The sequence below is a fragment of the Grammomys surdaster genome, unplaced genomic scaffold (genome assembly GCF_004785775.1).
Source record: "Grammomys surdaster isolate TR1022 unplaced genomic scaffold, NIH_TR_1.0 166, whole genome shotgun sequence".
Lineage (NCBI taxonomy): Eukaryota > Metazoa > Chordata > Mammalia > Rodentia > Muridae > Grammomys > Grammomys surdaster.
Window position 1 is genome coordinate 12,557,245 of NW_021604614.1, and position 26,458 is coordinate 12,583,702.

General features: G+C 46.3%; 1 protein-coding gene across 1 annotated transcript; it reads left to right on the forward strand.

The window, feature by feature from the left end:
• The first annotated feature begins 5,273 nt into the window (after positions 1-5,273).
• Hcar2 (hydroxycarboxylic acid receptor 2) lies at positions 5,274-7,498 on the forward strand. Its single transcript, XM_028766166.1, is given in 2 exon segments — positions 5,274-6,386; positions 6,389-7,498. Coding segments are annotated over 2 exon segments (1,158 nt in total). The 5' UTR covers positions 5,274-5,309; the 3' UTR covers positions 6,470-7,498.
• The last annotated feature ends 18,960 nt before the right edge of the window (positions 7,499-26,458 follow it).

Below are 26,458 nucleotides of genomic sequence, written 5' to 3' on the forward strand. Positions count from 1 at the left end.
AACACCTAGAGTCCCAGCTACCCAGATGTCTGAGGAAGAAGAATCCTCTGATCCAGGAACGCAAGGTTAGCCTGGGCAACATATTGAGACCCTCTTCATCTGAAAAATTAGTAGTAACTTCTGTGAGAACCATGACACACCTTCAAGTTGTCTCACCCAGCTTAGGGGCTCTGGATGGTTGAAAGTCATACCTGTGAGTATAATTTCCTTTCCACTAAGCTGCAGAATCACAGTGAGTGATTCGTTGTAACAAGTTTCTGTACAGCTCACGCACCAGTAAGGGGGAAAAAAAAAAAGAAAGGAAAGAAAAGAAAGACCAGCACAAGACAGGGCATGCCCTCCAGAGGTGGGAAGACTGGAAATTCCATAGCAGGCCCTGGCACCCAGAGGCCTCAATTTACATTCCCTCTGAGTAGCTCCAGACTTCCTGTTTAGAAGCTTTGAATGGGAGCATTGTAGGGAGGCTCTCCGGAGTGGAGAGGGAAGGGTGTCACCTAAGTCCCCAGCTTCCACAAGAGGAAGCTGAGGGGACAAGAGCGGGACATTACAGCCCACTAAGGATGGATCCAGAGTTAGCTGTGCTACTTTGCCATATTTAACTATTCGTTATTACTCTAATTTTATCTGTGATAGGCTGGGTGATGGTGTCACACATCTTTAATCCCAGAACTCAGGAAGCATAGGCAAGTGAATCTCTGAGTTGAAGACCTGGTCTACAGAAGGAGTTCCAGGACTACACAGAGAAACCCAGTGTCAAAAAAAGAAAAAAAAAAAAGGATTATTCATGACTGTCTGGTTTCATTTCTGTTTGTTGTGAGAAAATACCCTGACAAAATTCAGCATGGGGGGGGAAAAGGGGTTATTTTCAGTTTGCCATTCTAGTCTGCTATTGTGAGGAAGTCAAGGTAGGAAGTTGAGGCAGCTGGTTATATTATATCCGCACTTAGAGCAGACAGAGAGGTGAACGTATGCAAACTTGCTCACTTGCTTGTGTTAAGCTCAGCTCAGTTTCTCCATTCTTAAATAGTTCAGGACCACCTTGCCTAGGGAATGACGCCACCCATTGTGGGCTAGGTCTTCCTATATCACGTAACTTAATTAGGACAATCTACAGATATACCCACAGGCAAACCTCATGGAGACCATCCCTCATGGAAACTCTTCCCAGTTGTTTCTAGGTTGTGTTAAATTGGTAATTAAAGCTAACCTTTATAATGGTTACTTTTTCCTTCTTGTTCTTAGTTCCTTTGCCTTTGTCTTGAGACAGCGTCTCCAAGTAGCTCAGGCTGACCTTGAACTCCATCTAGAGGTGAGAAGGGCCTTGAATTCCTGATCTTTCTGCCTCTGTCTCTTAAGACCTAGGATTACAGACTCCTAGGTTTAATGTTTACATATTTTTATTTTAACAGGGACTGGTAAGTGCTATACAAACACTTCATCTGTGTTCAGATCCACGGCACCCATATATGAAGTTGGGCATGGTAGTGCATTCCTGTCGTCCCAGTGCTGGTTGGTGGGGTCAAGACAGGTAACTCTTGGGATTTGCTGGCTAGACAATGAATTCTGAGTTTAGTAAAAGATCTTGGCTCAAAAGAAGAAAGTAGGCAGCAGCTCAAGAAGCCACCCAAAGCCTTCAGTTACCGTGTGTATGCACATAGGTAAGTGCGCTTGCGCACGCACAAACGCACACATACACACACGCATTTTTAAAATTCTAAAACTTAAGGAGACTCCCTTTCAGATTCTAGATGCCAGCAGTTTCTCTCTAGTTCACCGAACCCCATAGGATTTCTTCACCGGTGTTGTGTGGGATACTTTCATATCGTTGTGACCAAATACGAGACAGAAACAACTTAGAGAAAAGCGATTTGCTTTGGTGTGGCACAGAGCAGCTCAGTCTATGGTGGCTGTGTCCAGAGGGAGAGGAGCACAGGCCTCAACCCCAAGTGGATATCGCCTCCCAGGACCTGTCCTGGTAATTCTCTACCAGCTACCAAAGTTCTCCAGGATCCCAAAACAGTGTCAGGTTCTGGGGACCCAATGCTCAATACCTGGGAGCCTACCATGGGGGCCTTTTACATCAAACCAAAACTCATGCCCTCAATAAGTTCACATTTTTCCAGGAAGGAAGGATTCCCGGCATCCACAGGCAGCAAGGCAGGCAACTGTCAGAGCCAGCTAACACTCTGCAGGAGAAGAGGCAGTGACCTGGGTTCATGTTATAAGCCTGTAATTCCAGCATTCAGTGCAGACAAGACAATCACAAGCTTGAGGCCAGCCTGGAATACCTAGGGAGATGCTGTCTCAAAAGCCTGCTTAAGACACTGGAGATATATGTCTCGGTTAAGAACACTTGCTCTTGGCAAGGACTCGAATTCAATTGCTAGCACCCAGATCAGGTGACTCATATCCATCTGCAACTCCTGCTTCAGGGAACCTGACACCTTCTGCTGGTCTCTGAGAGCACCTGTATTCACATGGATATATATATATATCCATATATATATATATGCACACAAAGACACACAGACACACAGGCACACAAACACACAGACACACAGACACACGAACACACAGACTCTCTCTCAATTAAAAAATATCCATGTTTCAAAAAGTCTTTAAAAAAAAAAAAAAAACAATATTGTGCGGCTGGAGAGATGGCTCAGCAGTTACAAGCGCTGACAGCTCTTCCAGAGGTCCTGAGTTCAATTCCCAGCAACCACATGGTGTCTCACAACCATCTGTAACGGGATCCGATGCCCTCTCTGGTGTATCTGAAGACAGCAACAGTGTACTCATATATATAAAATAAATAAGTCTTTTTAAAGAAATACAATATTGTTTGGCAAGATGGCGTACTGAGTAAAGGTCCACGCTGCCAAGCCTGACAGCCTGAGTTCAGAACTCAGGTATCAGAGAACCAATTATTTTAGGCTGTCTCTGACCTCTACACGTGTGCTGTGGCATTTATCCCCTCCCTTCCCAAATAAAGGAATGTAATTAAAATTTTCCAGTAAATAAAAAAAAAATTAAAGAGCAGTAAACCTCAATGATGAGGGGCAAAGGACTGGAGGTCTGTTAGAATCAACCCAAGTTCCGCTGGGTTATCTTAGGAATGTTAGCAACCTCTCTGAGCATTATTTGCCTCATTTGGAAATGATAACCAACAAGACTTTTGAAACCATGAGTACAGATCATAAGTTGAGATGACATACTGAAAGCGTGAAGGGTTAGAAGGATGGCTCAGCTATTAAGATCACTGGCTGCTCTTGCAGAGGACCCAGGTTCTGTTCCCAGCACCCACATGGTGGCTCACAACCACCTGTAACTCTACTTCCAGGGATTAACATCCTCTTCTGGCCTCTTTGGATACCGCAGCATGTGGTGCACAAAACATTCTAGCACAGGCGAACTCTCATACACATTAAAAAAAAAAAAAAAAAAAAAGAACCGGCTGGGTGGGGTCGCACATACCTTTAGCCCATGCACTTGAAAAGCAGAGGCAGTCAAGTCTTCAAGTTCGAGGTCAGCCTGGTCTACACAGTGAGCTCCATGACTGCCAGAGCTACAAGGAGAAATCCCGTCACAAGAACCAAGAAACAAACAAACAGCAAACAAATAAATCTTTAAGACACGGAGTCTGGCACACTGGAAACTGCAATTGCAGGCATCACTGGTCTCAAAGTTGTCATCTTCATTCTCACGGTCTCCTGACCCTATAGGACCCAAGATTAGGTCACCCTGAGTCTAGTCTACAAAGGTCTTTCAAATGTCATTAGAGAATTTGGGTATGCAACTGAAGGGATATGTTTCCTTTTTTTTTCTTTTTTCTTTAGTTTTTCGAGACAGGGTTTCTCTGTGTAGCCCTGGCTGTCCTGGAACTCAATCTGTAGACCAGGCAAATTCAGAGACCCAGCTGCTTCCCGACTACCAAATGCTGGGATTAAAGGTATGCACCACCACCATCCGGTAAATTTCCAATTTCTAATTTCTGACTCAAAGTAGAACAACAAAATTTATAAACGTTATACGTGTGTGTGTGTGTGTGTGTGTGTGTGTATGTGTGTGTGCTCACTCGAGTATGCCAAAATACTCAACGGTAGATATTCTGTAGGATGACACTTAATCACACTTAAAAAAAAAAAAAGGAGGGGGCTGGAGAGATGGCTCAGTGGTTAAGAGCACTGACTGCTCTTCCAGAGGTCCTGAGTTCAAATCCCAGCAACCACATGGTGGCTCACAACCATCCGTAATGAGATTGGATGCCCTCTTCTGATGTGTCTGAAGACAGCTACAGTGTACTCATAGGAAATGTCTTTCTGTAAGGCAGAGCTCAACACCCTCTCGGGGCTTAAAATCAGAGCTATTTCTACGAATATCACACACCCAGGCGCTGTAAAATCCTGGGATTGTACTCGGGAGGCAGAAGCAGGAAGATGGAGAAGCCAGCTTGGGAGACGAAGCAAGATTCTGTCTAAGAGGAAGAAAGAAAAGAAAAAAACCCACAGTGCTAGAGAACTGAGCTGGAGGTTAGGAACACACACTGCTCCTGCAGAGGACCTGCGTTCCACTCCCTGCTCCCACACTGGGTAGCGGCCCACAACTGTCTATAACTCTAGCTCCAGGGCGTCCAACAGTCTCCGGGGCTGCTGTTACGTGTACATAGTCACACAGACACGCATGTATACAAATAAGTAAAAATAAAAGTAAATCATAGAAATTAAAAAAGGAAGAGGGGGGGCGAGACACAGACAGACAGACAGACAGACAGACAGACAGGAAACTATATACACGTTACTAATGCATAGTACAATTTCACATGAACTCTATTGCTTCTGGAAAGCCTTGCTGTTCATTTAGCACAGTGCATGATTGCTGCCATTGTTAATTTATTAATTATGTCAGCCAAGCAAACGGCAGTGAATGAATTCTCTGAGGCCAATTAACTAGCCAGGGTGCATGCGTGCAGCCTTCAGGAGGAATGCCCTCACATTTGACTCATTCACCACGGACACTTGGCTTGCCTAAACTTATCCTTTACATTTAGAAAATTTGTGGGTTCCCGTCTGCCCAGGGGACTTTTTTTTATTACTTGTTTATGCAAACAGCAAGTTGCATAAGAGGCCTGCTAGCTTTTTTTTTTTTTTAAATGATTTCGTAGTTTCCTGGTAACCATTCAGTCATCTCTTTCAACACCCTGACATGACATAAAGCTGAGGGCTGAACCGCACGTTCACCACACAGACACACACTTACCTTGAAGCCTTGGCTAGGTGAGGCGCTCTGGGGAAGACTGGCCAGATCCACTCATGAGCAAGCCGAACCATTTTCTGGTGATAAACAGCAAGAATTGCTGTGTGTTCCGAGATGAGAACATTGCCAAGATCTTGCCGCCCGTGTTGGGGCTGGAGTTTGTCTTCGGACTCCTGGGCAATGGCCTTGCCTTGTGGATTTTCTGTTTCCATCTCAAATCCTGGAAATCCAGCCGGATTTTCTTGTTCAACTTGGCCGTGGCTGATTTTCTCCTGATCATCTGCTTGCCGTTCCTGACGGATAACTATGTCCAAAAGTGGAACTGGAGGTTTGGATCCATCCCCTGCCGCGTGATGCTCTTCATGTTGGCCATGAACCGACAGGGCAGCATCATCTTCCTCACGGTGGTGGCTGTGGACCGGTATTTCCGGGTGGTTCATCCGCACCACTTCCTGAACAAGATCTCCAACCGGACAGCGGCCGTTATCTCTTGCTTCTTGTGGGTTATCACCATCGGCCTGACGGTCCACCTCCTCTATACAAACATGATGACCAAAAATGGCGAGGCAAATCTGTGTAGCAGCTTCAGCATCTGTTACACGTTCAGGTGGCACGACGCAATGTTCCTCTTGGAATTCTTCTTGCCCCTGGGCATCATCCTGTTCTGCTCAGGCAGGATCATCTGGAGCCTACGGCAGAGACAGATGGACAGACATGTCAAGATCAAGAGGGCCATCAACTTCATCATGGTGGTGGCTATTGTGTTCGTCATCTGCTTCCTGCCCAGCGTGGCTGTGCGTATCCGCATCTTCTGGCTCCTCTACAAACATAACGTGCGAAGCTGTGATATCTACTCCTCTGTGGACCTGGCTTTCTTCATCACTCTAAGCTTTACCTACATGAACAGCATGCTGGACCCAGTGGTTTACTATTTCTCCAGCCCATCTTTCCCCAACTTCTTCTCCACCTGTATCAACCGCTGCCTTCGAAAGAAAACATCGGGCGAACCAGATAATAACCGAAGCACTAGCGTGGAGCTCACGGAGGACCCCAGCACCATCAGAAGTATTCCAGGGGCGCTAATGACTGACCCCAATGAGCCAGGCAGGCCCTCTTATCTGACTTCGACATCTCGTTAAGTCACTATGCCAAGAAGGGAGATTGCCACTCAGGCCTATGCTCTCTGGAGAGGAAATTTGGCTGTTGCACAGGGTAACATCCTCAGACTTGGCTTACGCTTTCTTGGAACTTCTAGATTCGGAGAATCGGGTTTAGAGAAACAGCGTGGTGCAGTGAGCGGTTTGGTTGCGAGGTGTGGCCGTCGAAATCTCAGAGGAACAGAAAGCCAAGTTTCCAGACAGTGGAAACTTCTCAGCCTCCCAAGCTTACTAGGCTGAAGGAGACAGAGTCCCGCAGAGTTTGCGCCCTAGATGCACCCAGACACACCATCCGTACCTATGGCTTGTTAGCTTCCTTCCTCAGTTCTGCTCAAAACCATGGATGGTCTTCACTGCTAGGGCCCTACCTAGCCTGTCCGTGGGCCCCAGTGGGGACAAGGAGAGCCAGAGGATCTCTACCCAGGTGCCATTGATAAGCCAGTTGGTCACTTGTGCTCTGTGGGAACAGTTTACCTTTCAGCCAGACTTTAGCAGAAATGGAAGAGGGGAGGAGATTCAAAAGATTTGATTGTTTTCCCTCCAATGGTGGTAAGAGGGGGATAGACAGACCCAGGAGGGTCTGAACCCACAGTGCTAGAGAGACTCAATCAGTAACAATTTCAGCTGAGCAGTTAAAAGGCTTTGGGGAAAACAGCACTACCGTCCCCTGTCTGCTTTTCTTATTAAAGGGGATTCAACTGTGTCCATGGTTAAGGGTTTGGGGGGGGGGAAACGACGGGTTCATTACTTGAGTTTCTGTACTTAACATCTACCATTTCAGTAAATTTCGACAGGAGACACAGGCTGCTGCGGCATTTGTCTGGGTTAGGGTTCACAGGAACGGTCTTCTTACTTAAGACTTGGGTTATGAACTGTATCCTAGCAGGATAATCAGATGTACTGCAAAAATACAGAAGGGTGCAGAGCTCTGTCGTGAGACAGCCAAGGAGATGGGCACCGGTGGGGAATACGCAAGGTAGTTACGATTGGAAAGGCTGTACAGAAGAGTTAGCAATGGAACTTTTCCCTTTACAGTTTGGTGAGTGTTGCTATTAACAGTTGTATATTAAAAAAAGAATGAGACCAGAGTGGACTTTTTTGTTGTTGTTGTTCTGCCTCTAGGAGAAGGAAGGCAAGCTTCCTATGGAATTGTTTCAGTTCCCAGTTCAGAGCCAGAAAGGAGATGTACCGGGTTGTGTCTTGCCAGTTGAGAAACAAGAAGTTTCTGTTATACTTTCATTTCCAGTTTCTGTCCCTCCTAGATCCTTTGGCAAGATGAGGCTTATTTTTTTTTTCCTCCTGAGCTGGATGCAAATTAAGAATTTAGGTACTAGGATTTCTCAGCCCTCAGTGGATGGCAAGAAACCAGGGCCAGATGGACCATCTCTTGTTCAAGTGTTTGCAGTTTTCTGTCTCTATTTCCTTCAGCTCCTACCAGTGGGAATTTAAAAGCAGGGTTTGCCTTCTTACAGAAGGCAGGCAGCAGACAGAAGCTCGGGGCCGAGCAGGGATTTCCCCAGCTCAGATGAGTCACAGGGAACCAGGCAGTGAAACTCCTGGTCCTTGATCGATTGAAGTCAACAATTTACATTCATTTGTTTGGTTTTTGTGTGTTGAACAGCAACTGTGTGCCAGACACAGTTCTGGGTGGTGGCAATACAGCCAAGAGCACAGCGGATAGACGGGTCTTCTTCACACTGAACTCAAATTCAAGACAGGGAGGCAGGCAGGAAAGAAATGAATGAAAAGCAATTGGTGTTGTGAACGCAGTCAGGCATGACTCTGGGAACAGAGAGGATGACTAGGGTGGGGATAGCTGGGAGGGCCTCCAGGAGGAAGTGACATTGAGTTGAGCCAGGATTAACTAGACAGTGCCGCCTGTGAAAAACTCTAGGCTGGGGTGGAGGAGTGGGGGAGGGGAGTGAGCGCAAAGGTCCTGAAGTGACTATGAATTTGTTGGGTATGAGTTAGTCTCCTAAGGGCTGCCTTAACAAGGAATCACAAACCGAGTGACTTAAAAGAATAGAAACTTTTTGATAATTTTTGGAGGACAGGTATCCAAAAATTAAGGTGTTGGCTGGGTTTGACTCCTAACACCAGTTCTGTCAGATCTCTCTCTAACCCCTGTGATTGACAGCGATCTTTCTGCTATTTGGCTTGTTGAAATAATCCTCCCCTCCCTGCGTGCTGAGATTGCAGGCATGTATGTATGTACTACCATGCCCGGTTTATGTGGCACTAGGGATCAAAACCAGGGCTTCTTATATTCTAGACAAGCACTCCACTCATTGAGGCCATATATGCAAATATTGTTTAATTTATACAAGGGATTTGTGCATCCTTGGATTGTGACACTGTGGGTATCCTGGAACCTAGTGTGCGAATGCATGTATGTGTAGGCTCATATTGGAAAGGGTAGTCATAATAGTTTTTTTTTTAATTTTAAGGTTTTATTTTTTATTTATTTTTTTAAAGATACTTTTTTTTGTTGTTTTTTCGAGACAGGGTTTCTCTGTATAGCCCTGGCTGTCCTGGAACTCACTCTGTAGACCAGGCTGGCCTCGAACTCAGAAATCCGCCTGCCTCTGCCTCCCAAGTGCTGGGATTAAAGGCGTGTGCCACCACCACCCGGCAAAGATACATTTTTTTTTAAGATTTATTTTATTTTTATTTATCTGAGTACACTACAGCTGTCTTCAGACACACACCAGAAGGGAGCATGGATCCCATTACAGATGGTTGTGAGCCATCATGTGGTTGCTGGGAATTGAACTCAGGACCTATGGAAGAGCAGTCAGTGGTCTTAACCGCTGAACCATCTCTCCAGCCCCCTAATTTTTAAGTTTTTATGTATTGTTGTTCTGTGACTGGTGTGTATAACACCAGTGTTTACATATGGAGGTCAGAGGACAACTTTGTGGGGCCAGCCCTCCCCTTCCATCTTAACTCAGTTCTGGGGATCAAACTCAGCTCCACTTCCAGCCAATTGCTTTTACCCTCTGAGGCACCTGGCTGGCCCCGGTTACCTGTGTCACAATAATATATGTCTGTATTTTCTTTCATGCCCTCTACATCTGTCTTGCAGCTGGTTTCTTTACTTCAGGAGCATGACAGTTTTACGGGCTGCACATTCCAATTACTCCTAACTCTGTAAAGAGAGACTTCCTCTTTATTATTCCCAACAACCTCTTCCAAATGTGGGCAAATCATCCTCTAGGTCTAGAACCAGAATCCAGGGGTTCAAGACCACGCCCATTCCTGATGTCAGTAACTCTCCTCCCTTTCAGATTATCCCCTACTAGACTCCCTTACTAGACTATCCCCTACCCCGCTCTGGGACCTTCCTTAGAGTGGGGGACACTAGACAGCATTCAGGATTCTAAGGGCAACACAGCTTGGCCCTTCAACTGTGGCTCAGTTTAACATTCAAAACACTTCCTGAATGTGATCTGGTGCTGTGTGGGATTCACTGTTGACAAGCGTCAGCTGCTCAGGGGCCTCTGACCCCTCATCCTCACACCCCCAACTTTGCTTCTGTAATCAGTGACTTGAGAAACCAGTTCTTCAAGGTGCCTCAGACAGTGTGGCAGTGTTGGCAAAGTCACAGAGATTTACCATTCACCAACATCAAGGGATTTGGGTCAGCTCCGGTTGGCCTTGCTTTTGCTTCAAATTGGAGATGTCTTCACATTGGAACAAGGCTGTCCCTGCAGAACAGGTCTGTAGTCTACTTGGGAGGTTGAGAGAGGAGGATGGCTTAAGCCTGGGAATTTGGGGCCAATCTGATCAATACGGGAAGACCCTGCCTCAAAACAAACACAAAAACAAAAATCGAGGCTGGGAAAACGGCTCAGTTGCTAAAGCGCCTGCCACACAGAACTAGGTGTGGTGGCGCAAATCACGCGTCTCAGCACTTGGGAGGCTGGATCTCTGGAGTTTGAGGCTAGCCTGGTCTACATAGAGAGTTCCAGGTCAGCCAACAGTATGCACAGTGTGACTCAGCCACAGAACAAAACTAAACAAAAACAAAAGATCCCCCCCCCCAAAACCAAACCAAATAAAACAAACAACCAAGCAAAAAGCTAGGCACAGCAACACACAGCAACACACATCTGTACTCCTAGGGCTGGGAAGGCAAAGAAGTGGGAGCGAGGGGCCTGGTTGGGAAAGAGAATCACTGGAGTTTATTGGCCACCTGGCCTAGCAGAACTGATAGCTACAGGTTCAGTGAAAGATTTTGTATTAAAAAGAAAGAAAGGCTACTGGGGAAGGCACCTTCCATCAACCCCTGGTCTCAACATTCACTTGCATTTATTTTTTGTTATAGCAATAGAGTAGTGTCTGCTCTTTTGAGTTAATGCAAGGGTCCCCTTGCTACAAAGAACTGCAATATATTCCTGCTGTTGTAGCCGTGTCCTTCTTCTGGAAACATTACCTTGAGAGGGAGGATGCTCAAGGAACTCAGAAGAAAATGGCAAACTCAAGAGAGCTTTCCCTGAGGATTTATAAGCAGCAAATACTTGCTGTGTGTGTGTGGGGGGGGGGGAAGCCCTCCAGTAGAACTGCCTTCAAGTTGTGCTTGGCGCTCCAGAGACACAGTTGTGTAAGATGTCAGCCATGCTGGGGTGGGCTTTCCAGTGAGGCAAGCTGCCTTTTATTTAGCCATGTTCCTGAGAGTAACCTCAAGAAACTCACTGGTTCTCTCAGCTTGACTTAAGCGGAATTAGGATTGTTCTGTTGTCTGTCCAAGATATCTTCTTATCTGAGTCGAGCAAATAGCTCTTTACACGGTCTCTCGGGGAAATTCACGAAACTTCAGATTAGCTTGCGCAAGAAATTAAAAGTAGAGAGAGGAAGGATATGTCAGAGAAGACTAAGAAAAGTAAACCAGGCCAGATGTGATAGCAAAACATCTGTAGTGCCGGCACTTAGAAGGTCAGACAGAAGAATCGTGAGTTCAAGATCTGCCTCGACTACACAGTGCATTTAGGGTCACATGGCGAATCCCTATTTAAAGAAATATAAACTTGACTTGGGCAATTCCAAGCCAGTACAGAGTCCTTCACCTCACTCTTAGCCATGAGTGTGACTCAGCCTACGTACAAGTCAGACAAGTCAGATTTCCACACAGGACAAACCACTGATCCCGAATCACTGCTTAGAAAATGCCCCGAAGGGGGCCAGTGAGATGGTTCCACACGTAAAAGGGCTTGCTGCACCAGTCTGATGACCAGAGTTCAAGCCCTGGAGCCCACATAAAAGAGCTGGAGGTGGCAGTGCGCATCATTCATCACAAAGCTCAAGCAGTGAGACGAAAGGCAGAGAGGTTCACCGGCCAGTTAGCCCGTTACAAAAAGCATGCCAGAAACAAGAAAGACTTCCTCAACACAGAGGAAGGAGAGACCTGACTCCCCGAGCTTGTCCCTAAGCATCGAAGGGCTCTGTCACATGCACACACACAATCTCACATCATACACAGTGATAGTTAATTCAAATTAAAAAAAAAAAAATCCGGCGCTGGAGAGATGGCTCGCCAGTTAAGAGCACTGACTGCTCTTCCAGGTCTTGAGTTCAATTCCCAGCAACCACATGGTGGCTCACAACCATTTGCAATGGGATCCGATGTCCTTTTCTGGTGTGTCTGAAGAGAGCGACAGTGTATACATGTATATAAAATAAATAAATTTTAAAAAATTCAAAGAATTAGTACTGGCCATTCACAGATGTGTGTGTGTGTGTGTGTGTGTGTGTGTATAGTGGTATATGTGTGTGTATGACTTAGTTAGGGTTTTACTGCTGCAAACAGACACCATGACCAAGGCAAGTCTTATAAAGGACAACATTTAATTGGGGCTGGCTTACAGGTTCAGAGGTTCAGTCCATTATCATCAAGGTGGGAGCATGGCAGCATCCAGGCAGGTGTGGTGCAGAAGGAGCTGAGAGTTCTACATCTTCATCTGGAGGCTGCTAGTAGAAGACTGGCTTCCAGTAAACTAGGAGGAGGGTCTTAAAGCCCACGCCCAAAGTGACACACCTACTCCAACAAGGTCACACCTCCAAATATCACCACACCCTGGGCCATGCATATACAAACCATCACAGTGTATGTGCGATTTTTGGTTTGCACATTTATTTATTGTGGTACTGGGCATCGATCCTAGCAGTTCAGGAGTACGAGGCAAATGCTCTACCACTGTGGTACATCCTTAGTCTTCATTTTTATATTTTCATCAGGGATAGTAGGGTAGATGTCTCCTTCCTGCCAACAGAGGTGATCACAGCTTCAGGTATTCCAAGCTGGGGTCCTGAGGGCTCACTAGTGCAAAGCATGTTGGGCAAGATCCTATAATCTAAGAGGGGCAGTGGCAGTAGTGGGTGGACCTGGTGGCCCCTGAGTGTAGTGGCCAAATGGTGATAGAACACAAGAGGGCCCCAGACACTTTGTGCTTTGACCCACTAGCCCAGCATTCTCAGAAGAGTGAAGTGTCTCTGGACCACCTTGGTCTCCATTGCAGCACAAATGGCGTTTTTAAACTAGTGTGCACGAAGGCACACTCTCTCCCAATTGTTTCTTGGGTCAGGATTCAGGGACCTCTGCGCTTCACTGGTAAGCCTGGGTTTCTAGCCAAGCTCACCTCAACTCTCTGGAAAAACTGCGCTGTGTCAGCCGTGCTATTCACCAACCTTTGGGAGCAATTTACATCATGCCAGCCCAAACCCATTCACCTGTGACCTTCTAGACACTCAGTCAAGAGCTTTGAGAAGGTCTTCCTGGAGAATGAAGAAGGTCTTTGTCGTGATATACATTTGCTTTAATAAGATTGGGACTAAGAAGGGAGAGGAGACAGCTCAGTTGGTGAAATGTGTGCCACACAGATATGAGGACACGAGTTTGGTTACCGGAACTCAGCTGAAACGCTGGGCATGGTGGTACTCACTTGTAGTCACAGTGCTAGGGAGGTGAGGACTGACAGACCTATGGGGCAGGCTGGCCAGCTAGATTAGCCTACTTGTCTAGCTCCACGCCAAGAGAGAGACCCTGTCTCAGAAATCAAGCTGAGCTGTGACTGAAGTGGAAACTTGAGGGCTCTTTGGAAAGTCCGTCAGATGGCGTTTTGCTGGGACAAACACGGGAAGGAACGTTTCGTTAAAGTGGACACAGGTGTGAATGGCTAAGGCTGACTCGTGAAGGAATGTTTAACTGAAGCAGACACAGGAGAGAGGATGTTCTGCTAAAGCAAGCATGTGATGAAGGATCCTTTGCTAACGACCCACATGTGTTGGTCCGCCTTGTATTGCATAGTTGAGCTGCATTTGTCAGGACTCCATAGAGAGAAATGGACCAAAAAACTTCTGGTGGTGTGCTGTGGCTTCTTAATGCTCCCAGGAACTCGGGCTGATTGGATGAACATGTTGAGGCAAGGAAGGCATGTGGAGGACACGTGATGTTTGGAGGGTATAAATAGGACTCCATGGAGTGACGGAGACAGAGCTTGGTTTACTGGTACAACGCTTGGGGGGTCTCAAGTATTTGCTGATCTTTCCTTCTCTGAGAAGGGCACAGCCGAGTACTTCTGGTTTTCCTATTGGTCCCTCCTACTGACTCAAGCCAAGGCTGAGCCCTGGCTGTCTCTGCTTGGTAGTGTCACTGCGGTTGCTAACCCGACTCTACCGAACTGGACTGCTGGTGTAGCTATGAAGTGTTTGCGAGTGGATCGAGCTGCCACTGCTGACCTGCGAACTGAACACTGATTTCCAGACAACGCTGATGGGAATTGCTCTGAAGAACCTTTCTAAACAGGTCCACTTTCCCCATATCCTTTCTTTTCCATTACCTCGGGTGGGTGGTGGGTTACAAGGAAGGTTAAAGCATTTCAGAACCATCATTAAAACTAGGATTTGAAAAACATTAAAGTTACCGACTGGCAAGATGGCTCAGCAGGTAAAGGTGCTTGTCACTAAGCTGGAAGACCTGAGTACCTGTACTCGGTGGCACTCATGTTCACTTGACTAACACACACACACACACACACACACACCACACACACACTAAAATAGGATGGATGGCTCCTGAGGAGTTATCACCCAAACTTGAGCTCTGGCTTCCGCATGTGCATGCATACACATACACACAAAAGACAGACAGACAGACAGACAGACAGACAGACAGACAGACAGAAGTTCTGTAAGTCCTGTCCTTTCTTTGTCTTTGATGACCAAAGGGACTATTTCATAACCAGTGCTGGATTCTCTTCGAGCCCAACTGTAACATTTGGCTACACTTTGTCTCTGGGGGGCGGGGGAAGGGGCGGGCGTGGGGCGTTGCAATCATCAGGGCCTGACCTAAGGCCCACAATCCCACGGTCCCGTGTGAGGGCAAAAGAAGGCCCTTTAGGCTCTCAACAAATATTGATTTACCCAGAGCCCTGACCACACCCGGATGAGAGTTTACACTGGAAACAGCACCTGACATCCTCAAGACAAGTCAGCAAAGAAGAGAAATTGAACTCTTCTGTTGACGTCGACAGGTTGAAAAGCAGCTGGTTTCTTCTCAGCATTTGCAAAACATGTGACATTTGGTTGGTGGCAAAACGGCTTTGATGAAGTGACACAAAAGACAGGCTCTATCGGAGAGGAGAGGGTCTTACTCAGTGTCGGCGTTGGCAGTGTTTGATAATCCAGGGTTATCTGTCAAACCCGAGATCTGCTCTCTGACATCTGGTGGATCCCATGCTCAGCTCCCACAATCCCTTCCACTTCATCCTAGACCAATGACTCCCTATAATGATGCTGTCATAGGGAAGATGCTCTTCCCTGTTTCATAGAGAAATCGGCGGAGGCACAGAGGCTCTGAGTAACCTGTTCAAAGCCATTCTTGGTCAATCATAAACCAGGAGAGCAAGTGCAAGCATCTTCACGGTCTGAGCACATGTGAAATGAGAGGTAGACAGATAATGACCCGGAAAACAAGCTGGAAGCCTTGACTCACATCAGGGGGTCCAGAAATTTTTTAGAACTTTCCAGACTCCCAACCATTAGAGCCTCAGCCCCTTCCAGGCTGCCTGGCACTGTGCCTAGAACTTAGAGGATGTTCTAGAACGGCTGGTTCCCATCTCCAAAGCTGACTCTTGGATGACCTCACTCCTCCTTGTGAAAGGTTCTTAGTGCATTTGTTTTCTTTCTCCCTTCTTAAAATGTTTGTTTCCCCCTCGGGTCTCGAGAAATGACTCAGAGGTTCAGAGTGCAGAGTGCCCTTGTAGAGGGCCTGCGTTGGGTTTCCAGCACCCATGTGGTGGTACCCAACCTCTAATGGCTTCTACAGGGTTCCAAGTGTGCTGGGATTAAAGGTGTCCTTCACTCCAGCCCTCTTCTGGCCTCCAAGAACATCTGCACTCATGTGTCCATATCTACACACAGACTCACACCCTATTAAAAGTAAAATAAATCCTTTAAGAAAACTGGAGGTGGAGTCGCTCAGTGGCGTAGAGCTGTTCTTGATTTTCTAGAAGATCCCGGCTTGATTTCCAGCACCCACATGGTGCCTCACAACTTACAACTCCAGGTTTAGGGCATCTGTCAGCCTCTTGTGATCTCTGCGGGCACTGGGCATGCACATGGTGCACATATATACATGTAGCCAAAACACTTATACATATAAAGCAAATAAATCTAAAAAATGGTTGCGGGGCCTGGTGGCACATGTCTTTAATTGCAGCACTAGGAGGCAGAATCACATTAATTTCTGTGAGTTCAAGGCCAGCCTGGTCTAGAAAGTTCCAGACCAGGCCAGGACTACCTAGTTAGACTCTATCAAAAAATTTGTTTTCTACATTTGTGTGTGTGTGTGTGTGTGTGTGTGTGTGTGTGTGTGTGTGTGTATTTATCTACCTACCTATTTACCCATCAACTAACCTATCTATGTAGCTATCTATCTATGTATCTATGTATGTATGTATGTATGTATGTATGTATGTATGTATCTATCTACCTACCTACCTGTTACAGTCTTACTGTAGAACACAGCAAGATGTGATGTGTTAAACTTTCAACCATCCTCCTGCCTCTGCTCCTGCTTCTGCCTCTAGAATGCTTTCTGGAATTCTAAGTGTGGGGCACCATGCTGGTCCCTGTCTTGCTTTCATGTCTCTGTAGCCAATATTGACAGAAACAACTTTGGAGAGGACAGCTCTGTCTTGGCTCCTGATTTGAAAGTGGCAGAACACGTCCATTCACTGACATGGCTATAGTAGCAGTGGTGGGTATTTATATCATGGTGTCAGGAAGCAGAGAGCCAGACCGGAAGTGGGCAGGCATAGCATTCCCCCACATGACTGCCTGACTTCTGACAGATGGGGCCTACCTCCTAAAGCTGTCACAGCTTCCCAACTTAGTGTCACCAGCTGGGGAACAAGCAGGGAATGTTTGAGCCAGTGGGATTCAGTTCTAATCCAAGCCATCACACTCAGAACTACAAGGAGATAAATGTCTGTCACTGACATTGCCTGGGCTGGACTGCTCTGTACAAAAGTCCTGGGTGACAGAGATGAAATCTGATTATCAGCCTTCTGTGGGGACTGGCTAGTGGATCCAGGACAGAACACCATATGTGTTTGTTTAAAAACCGATTTATCAGCTATAAGTCTGAATAGAATTTTCTAAAAAAAGGCCTGGCTAGGCTGGACAACAGAGAAATTCAATATCAGGAAAAGCAGAATTACATCAGGAACACATTGACTTTTCATAGGCAAACATACCTCAAGTGCTTCCCCTATCTGCCTATCTTCCTTGTTCGATGATGGAAATCAATCACAAAAGTCGATTAAAATGCAACTTAAAACAAAAAACCCAACCCACTCAACCAGTAAGATGGCTTAGTGGACAGAATTACATGCCACCAAGTCTGACAACTTGTGTGGAATCCCCAGACACACATGGTGGAAGGAGAGAGTTGTCATCTGACTGCCACATACAAACACACTCAAATATTTGTTTAAATTAAATTTTAAGAAAGATAGCCAGGTGGTGCTGGTGGCACACACCTTTCATCCCAGCACCTGGGAGGCAGATGCAGGCAGATCTGATATTTCAGTCAGGATTTCAAAACTAAAATTAAATAAAATAAAACTGGATGCTGAAGATGGCCCAGTAGATAAGAGTGCTTACTGCTCTTGCAGAGGATCCTGGTTTGATCCCTAGTACCCATATTTTGACTTACAACCATCTGTAATTTCAGTTCCAGGGGATCTGATACTCTCTCTGGCCTTCCAGGGCACCAGGCATGCATGTGGTACACAGACAGACAAACAGGCACAAAATATTCATTCATATTGTTTTGTTCTTTTTTTTTTTTTGGGCGGGAGTGGGGGGTTGAGACAGGGTTTCTCTGTGTAGCCCTGGCTGTCCTGGAACTCACTCTGTAGACCAGGCTGGCCTCGAACTCAGAAATCTACCTGTCTCTGCCTCCCAAGTGCTGGGGTTAAAGGCCTGCGCCACCACTGCCCGGCTTGTTTTGTTCTTTTTTGTTTTGTTTGTTTTGAGACAGAGTTTCTCTGTGTAGCTTTAGCTGTCCTGAAACTGACTCTATAGACCAGGCTGGCCTCTGCCTCTCAAGTGCTGGGATTAAAGGTGCCCACCACCACTGCCTGACTTTTTTTTTTTAAGTTAGCATAGCAAGCCCATCCTCATGATGGGCTATCTCAAAAAAAAAAAAAAACAAAATAGCCAGTGTGGAAGTGTATACCTCTAGTCCCAACACTGGAGAGGGAGAGGCAGATAGAATTCTCTACATAGAGAGTTCGGGGCAGTCAGGGCTACATAGAGAGATTGTGTCTCAAAAGAAATGCTTTTTGGTTTTGGTTTTGCTTTTTTAAAAAGAAAGAACAATTACGGAAAAAAATTGGGAGGCAAAACGCACTCACTCTGCAACCAAGCATCCTCTGTGTAGCTTAAACATCCTTATCATCTAAAGAATCAAGAGGAAACCAGAAAGGGGTAGCCAAGAATTTGGCTGTATCCCCAAGGGCACCATTTGATGAAAGTACTGAAGAAAAGATTTACCAACCGCCCTGAACCTAAAAAGAAAACCCAAGAGGGCTGGGTGTGGTGGAGTCAGGTACCTGTGATCCCAGCCAGTCTGGGATACAACAGGAAGTAAACCGAGACAAATATGCAAGTGAGGGAGAGAAACAGTGTTTCCAACACGCGTGTTCCCAACATTTTAAATCTAAACAGGGCCAGGCGTTGATGACGCACACCTTTAGCCCCAGCATTTGGGAGGCAGAGACAGGTGGATCTCTATGAGTTTGAATCAAGCCTAGTCTACAATGGGAATTGCAGATCAGCCAGAGTTACACAGAGAAACCCCATCTTGAGAGAAAAAAAAAATCTAAGCAGGTTTATATCAGACGCTTGCAAAAGAGAATTTCAAATCCTTCTGTCAGGGAAACCGTGCAAAACGCCATTCTCTCAGGCAAGCCCCAGGGAGTAGGGTGAGAAATGAATGTCTCTCACAGCCCATGAAGGAATGTGAGCGAAAAGAGAGAAGATAAAGGGAGAAGAGAAAGTACTGAGAAGTTCTCATTTTATTGGGGTGAAGGAGAAAGCAAGAGACACCACATGAAATGCACATTCGACTCTGTCACTGGTTCCTGATGGGGCTTCTGATGGCCTTTGACCATCCTGGGTGATGGGTGGAAGGAGCTGTCTCCTTCTTCTTTGTAACTCAGGCTGTCCTTCGGCACCATCTCCCAGCCTCAGCTTCTGAGTGCCACTGTATGCATGGAGGACAGCGAACAGCTTGCAGGAGCTTCTTGTTCAATGGAAGCAACCGTGCCCTGTGAGATGGCATCCTCGGAATGCCTTCCCTTCGGGTTGCCATGCCTTGTCCGCCACGATGGTTTCTAACCCGCCCCCTTACCCCACCCCACCATGAACCCATCCTTCTTTAAGTTGCTTTTGGTCCTGGTGTCTTATCACAGTAACCAAGCAGAAAGGGAGCTGGCGCACAAATTGAGGAAGGGCAGATTGATTTGGGGTTTAGGGTTTCAGTGTGTCAAGTTGCGCAGCTCCGTTCGTGGCAGCGGGGTTGTGTGATGGAAGCTGTTTACACCATGGTGAACCAGCAGCATCGGGGTTGTGTGATGGAAGCTGTTTACACCATGGTGAACCAGCAGCATCGCAGAGCCAGAGGCCAAGAGTAACCATCAAAGGTCTGCTCCCACAAGTTATGGTCTCCTGGCTCCTCTTAAATAATTCCACCGGCTGGGGATGAAATGTTCAAAACGAACCTGTGGGGGACAATTCAGATTCAAATCATAACGATGTCCAAAGGGAACTGGAGACTCACTTGGTATGGAAAGGCCACAGAACCGCCGTGAACATACTAGAAACTATGGACTTACAGGAAACAAACCAAGGAGGTCAGAGAATGGTGCACGGCAGGCAGTGTAGGGAATAATCATATACTTCTGATTTTCCGAGAGGGAGATTTGTCATGAAAGGCATGGGGGAGAGCTTACTTAAGCCTGGGAACTCGGAGGCTATGAGAGAGAAAATGGATTTTTGACTGCATAAACATTCAACTGTTTTGTGTGACAAAGGACACCATAAATAAAGCCAATTCAAATGGCGGGGCTGAAAAAATATTTGCAATATAAATAGCAGCTGCCAACATCTGCTGATTGTTACTGTGTTCCAGGCAACCGTCTGTTTACTCTAAGTAGGGATCACGGTGGCAGTGGCTAATCCACAGATGAAGAAACTGAGGCATGACAAGATTAAATAAGTTGCTGAGGTCACATGGGCAGGCGGGACAGAATCAAGATGTGACCCTTGGCAGCCCTTGCTGTCACCCCTCAGATGGAAGCCGAGAGCCAAATACATGCTATTTAAAGAGCTTTTACAGATTGACCTGATCAAGCCAAATGGGCTGTTTACAGAAGAACAAATCCAACCGGCTAACAGACTTAGGAAAAGAAACTCAAATTCTATAACAGTACTCAGAAAAACACAAACAAGGGGCTGGAGAGATGCCTCAGGGGTTAAGAGGACCTAGGTTTGGTTCCTAGCACCCATGTGGGTCACCTTACAACCACTTAACTCCAGCTCCTGGATGGGGATCTGACACCCCATCACACACACACACACACACACACACACACACACACACACACAAAGGAAGATAAATTGAACAGACAGCAAAGGAAGGATGCAACAAGGTATCACTGTTATCAGGAAAGGGAAATGGTGTCAATTGCTCTCAGAAATGTGGAGAAAAGGACATTCTCATATACTCCGGGGTCACTGGGGAAAGTAATCTGGCAAATCCTATTAAACTGAAACTGACCGTCCCCTTTGACATGCTAATCCCATTCCTGGGAAGCTGTCCCAGAGAAATAAAAGGACAGCAATATTCAAGTATTTTTTAAAAGAAGTTTATGGGAGATTGTTTTTTTTCTTTTTTTTTCTTTTTGTTTTTGGTGGTGGGAGGAGTCAGAAAACTGGCCACAGAGGGAATGCCCCTCCAAAGAATCTGGGAAATGATTGAATGAGTTATGCTATGTCCTACTTATGGGGTATTTAGTTAACTATTGAGGTTAATGACAGTCTCTGATTTATGTTATTTCCAGAAGTTATTGGAAAGTTTGAAAAAATTATGCTTCAAAAAATGCAATATATATATATAAAATGCATGTTATAACCGAGTGGTACACACTTGGGAGGCAGAGGCAGGTGGGTCTCTGTAAATTTAAGGCCAGCCTGGTCAACAGAGTGAGTTCCAGGGCAGCCAGGACTATACAAAAAAAGCCTTATCTCAAAAAAGAAGAAGGAGTAGTAGGAGGAGGTAGAAGAGGAAGAGGAGGAATAGGAGGAAGACAAAGAGGAGGGGGAAGGAGAAGGAGGAGGAGAAGAAGTATGTCTTCTTCTGTTTTTCTAAAACAAGGGGAAAAAATATCAGTGGAAGAATTCATGTCAACCCAGGGAAACAAAGAACTCAGACAGTTGTTGGAGAGGTTGGGAAACTCCTGGGAGTTGAGAAACAAGGGGCTGAAGAAAGTCAAGTGGCAAACTGGAACCCACAGGCCAAGCCACCTTGCTACTCATACACACCATTTTCCTGGAATGTGGCCGGGGTCAGGGGTGGGTCTACTGCATCATCCAGAGTATAAAATACAAAAAGCCTATTTTTCAGAATTATCCCTGCCCCAGCATGACTGGAGAGGGTGAACCTTCCTAGAGTTTGCAATCATGGATGTCTCTCCTTCCACCTGTCCAGGGTCACGTGTGTGCTCTGACTCTGTAAGGCAAGACTGAGTATGAGGCAGAGATGGTGGGACCCATCCACTAACAGTACAGAAAAATGGTGTACAGCTAGCGGACATGGTTGCACAAACTTTTAATTCCAGCATTTGGGAAGCAGAGACAGACAGGTCTCTTGAGTTCGAGGCCACACTGGTTTACAGCCAGTGAGTTCTCAGCCAGTCTGGGCTACACAGAGAGACCCTGGCCAAAAACAGAAGTTATTTACTACTGGATCGATGTGGGCCTGCACACATACATGCCAGGGCCAAAGGGGAAGTAAGCAACTGTGGTCCTCGATGCCAGAGGGGCGGTAGGAACCACAGCCACTGGCTGCTGGAGCCAGGCTCTGAGCAGGCGTGAAGGCGGGAAGCTTTGAGTTGGGCTTGCTGTTTGCCATGACTCTTGTTCCCACACTTTCCTCAGCCGTACAAATGTTTATAGAATAAACACACAAATGAACAAAGAGAGCTACATAATCCCCAAAGAGAGGTTGACACACTGATAACCTGGACTGGAATGCAGATGGCTGTAAGGACAGTGGCAGGCTCTGTTGGCACCGAACCTGGCTGTCATAGTCATCACTGCCACTGTCTCCGTCTTCAAAAAACCACCCTCTTCCAGCAACTATGCCTTTTTGGAGGTGACTGAATCCCAACCAAGCTACAGAGTGGGGTGTGATTAGCTTTGGCCGCCTGCCTAGACAATGCTGTGGACATGGAGATGTGACAGTTAAGGCTGCTTTACACAGATTTTCTTGATTTTTTTTTCCAAAGAGTTTTTGGGAGCCCAAGGTGTAGTTCAGTTCACAAGTGTCTGCGGCATGCATGAAGCTCTGGATTCAATTCCCAGCACTATGCCGCAGGCCCATAATCTCAGCATTTGGAAAGTAGAGACAGGACAATCATAAGTTCAAGGCCATCCTCGACTACATACGGAGTTAGAGGTTAGCCTGGGCTACATGAGACTCTATCTCAGGGCTTTAGATATGGCACCTCCTCAGAGAGTGAATCATGGTATTCTCATATGATCCAGCAACTAAGTAAATGGCCAAAGAATTAAAAACAGGTTACCCAAAGCAATATGCATACAGGTATGTATCTAAGAGCATTGCATGACTATTTAGCACTGTCCAAAAGGTAGAAGTAGCCCCAAAGGGACAGATGAATGAATAAACAACACATGGTCTCTTCACACAGTAGAATATGATGCAGCCATACAAAGGGAGTGTTGACACACACTGTCATGCAGATGAACCTCAGAAGCATCAAAGGCATGTGCTACCACTGCCAGGCACTCAAGCCCTTCTTGTATCTTAAGGTGACAAGCACAGGGCAAACTAGGGCACTCCATGATGCAAGAGAGAAACACCAAAAAAACTAAGTTTTATCTGGGCAGTGATGGCACACTCCTTTAATCTCAGCATTCAGGAGTCAGAGGCAGATCTCTGTGAGTTCAAAGCCAGCCTGGTCTACAGAGTTAATTCCAGGACAGCCAGGGCTACACAGAGAAATCTTGTCTGGTAAAACCAAAACCAATCATCCAATCAAAAAACCCCAACAAATCTAAGTTCTTACTGCTTAGGGATCTAGTTCAGTGATAGAATGCTTAAGTAGCATGCATGATATCCTAGGTTCCATCTCCAATACCAGGAAAAAAAAAAGACAATAGAATAGGTTCTTGACTCTATCCCCAGCCTGTTCCAGAACTCTTGACTATACATAATCACAGGTGCCGTCTTTCCTTGAAGCCATTTCTAGTTGAATATCTATCTTATGCAGTCAATGTATTAGAGTAAACGAAATCACCTCCTAGTCAAGAGAACAGGATCTCTGGCCTGGGTGGAGACCTAACATTCCCGTTTGACCCAGTCATTCACTTAGCCAGAAACCATGCTTTCAGAAGGTGGGCTCATCTTACGTCATGCGTAAGACACGGACAGTAACTTGTCATGCATAAGATGCTATAGTTTTCCTAGGGGAGTGGATTATGAGCTGTAGTCACTCCGGGGTGTGCCCACTTTTCTGAATTATTCAGAATATAAAATGTAGCCTCTCTATGTGTGCTTTTCTTAACCCTTTGGGTTTTTTTCCCACAGAATTTTGGGTTTCCTCGCTCTTTCTCTGAAGACCCGCTCTGTGCCCTGTGGCTGCTTGTCTGTTTGCTTTGTGTCTGACCTCCCTGACAGTGTTTCTGAGCTTCTGTTTGAGTCCACTCTTAAATTCTTTTATAAAGAATACCAAGAAGCAACCCTGATTCTCCCTGTATAACCGTTAAACGTCTCCCCTACATTCCAACAATAAAAGACACTCTTTGTGATACAGTGAGGTTCTGAAACAGAAGACAAGAAAGAGCTTTACCTAAAGGGGAGCAAGACTTGGAGGTGAAAGAACTGTGGCCTCTTTTCAGAAAAAAAATAAAATAAAATAAACAAGCCCCTGTGTGGCTACAGCTTAGGTAGAAGAAATACAGCTTTTCGGAGTAGAGGCCTAAACGATGTTTTTAAAAATAATCCTGGCTGGGAGTGGGGAGCCTGTACCTTTAGTACCCAACAGTGAGGGCCTATTCCCGTAAAAAATTTCCCCAGATTTATTTCTCAGGGGTGGGGGGGGGAAGAGGAAAGAGACAAAGGCAGAGGGAAGGAGGGAGAGGAAGGGAGGGAGAAAGAGAGGGAGCGACGGAAAAGAGGCTCAAGAAGACCCAGGTCCCATCATCCTCCTGGTTATCCCTAGCCAGCCGTACTTTGGGTAAGATGTTTACGTAATCACAGTTGGCAGCTGTAGTGTATACAGGTGAGATAGGGTCCCGAGCCATACCCTCTCTGTCTGTACGGTTTCCCTCAGGGAAGCTGAATCAGTATCTGACCGCACGTACAGTTCCACTCCCAAGCATGACCCCGACCTCTAGAAAGCTCACTCTTTCTGTGTGATGGTCTGTGCAGAGAGGCGAGAACATCACTCTTCAAAGTCAGCCGGGCTTTTATAGGAGATCAAAGGCAGGATCTCATACTAGACAATGCTTTGCCTCAGAAACACATCGCCAGCCCTCGGGTTCTTTCTACATCTCGAGGGTGTGACTAGGAAAAAGCAGAGAGAATGAACAGTTCCTCTGACAGCTACCCCACTCACACTTCCGTGGTTCTGGAACATTCTGGGAGAGCTCCCTAGAAGGTTCCTGCTACTCCACATGGAAGGACGCTTTAAGAGAAGGGAAACTGACCCGCCTTCTGAGTGGGCGTGAAGAAGGCTGATCTAGGGGTTAATGGCTGTAAGTGCTGTTGAACTGGATTGTCCTACATTTATTAGCACCAACACCCGAGCCATTGTATGACACATCAACTAGGAAAATCAACGTCCCAAGTCGTCCACGGGAAAACCTGCTCGCACAGCTGATGGATTAAGAGAAACAAGTCCTGAGCCGAACCTCACCAAGCTGTTCTACTGCGGCTCTGGTAACTCAAAACCCTCAGGAAGACTGAGAAACTCAGGACAGGAAGGTAGACACTCTGCTAACGGAAGTGAGGGTCCAGGAAGCTCCTGACCAACACTACATCCTTGTCTCTGTGTGTGTGTCTGTGTGTGTCTGTGTGTGTCTCTGTGTGTCTGTGGAGGTCAGAAGAGGGCACTAGATCCCCCTGGAACTGCACTTACAGGCAGCTATAAGCTACCTGTTACTGCTGGACACTCGGAAATGAACCTTCCTAAAGTTGCAACCCTTTAATACAATTCCTCATGTTGTGGTGACACCCTCCCCCCACCATAGCGTTATTTTGCTGCTGCTTCATAACTGTAATTTTGCTACTGTTATGAATCATAATCTAAATATCTGATTACGGACCTCCACAGGGGTCGCGACCCACAGATTGAGAACCCCTGCTCTAGCCGGAAGCACGCATGCAGTCATGGCTCCAACGCTGCTCTAAGAACTTAGGGGAAAGGAATTATGTTTCTGTCTGTCTGCACTTGGGGCTCTCTCTCTCTCTCTTTTTTCTTCTCTTTCAGCAGTATTTGTGAGAATTTCTGTGTTCAATTGGTCTTGTCTATGTGGAGGTGAACTGTTTATTTAGTCTTGACTCGCCTGGAATGTAAGCTATTTCCAAAACAATGGGGGGGGGAGAGCAAAAATAAGAGGAAACAAAAGCACAGAACCCCGTCGACTTTGAGACAGCTGCTGGTATCAGGACACTGGGGAACTGTCAGGAGCTGGGCAGATAGATGCATGTTGGCCGTTAGGAGCCTGGAGACTGCTCCCTGGGAGTGATCTAGGAGGAGAAAGATACAGGATTCTTCCATATTCCTGTCCTTCGGCTAGATGTGGTGGTGAACAGCTGTAGTCTCAGTATTTGTGAGGTTATACAGTGAGCAACAAAAATCCTGCTTCAAAAAACACACTTGGAGCCAGGACACATTGGGTAGAATAGTGCTGGCCTTGAATATGTGAACCAAGGTTGGGTCCCCAGAGTCCTATAGATTGGGTGTGCTGGCATAGCCCTGTGATCCTAGCAGGAGGTGGAGGCAGGGGGATCAGGAGTTCAAGACCTTTCTCATCTACATAGTGAGGTACAGGCCAGGTGGGATCCCATCAAAAATGAAAAGCAAACCAACCAATCCCCCCACACACACAACGACCCCCCAAAACAAAAACAAAACAAAAAACCGGAAAGGACTGGACAGTCGCCCAGCAGTTAAGAGCCAGTGCTGCTGTTCCTCCAGAGTATCCGGGATTGATTCCCACCGTCCACCATGATGGTT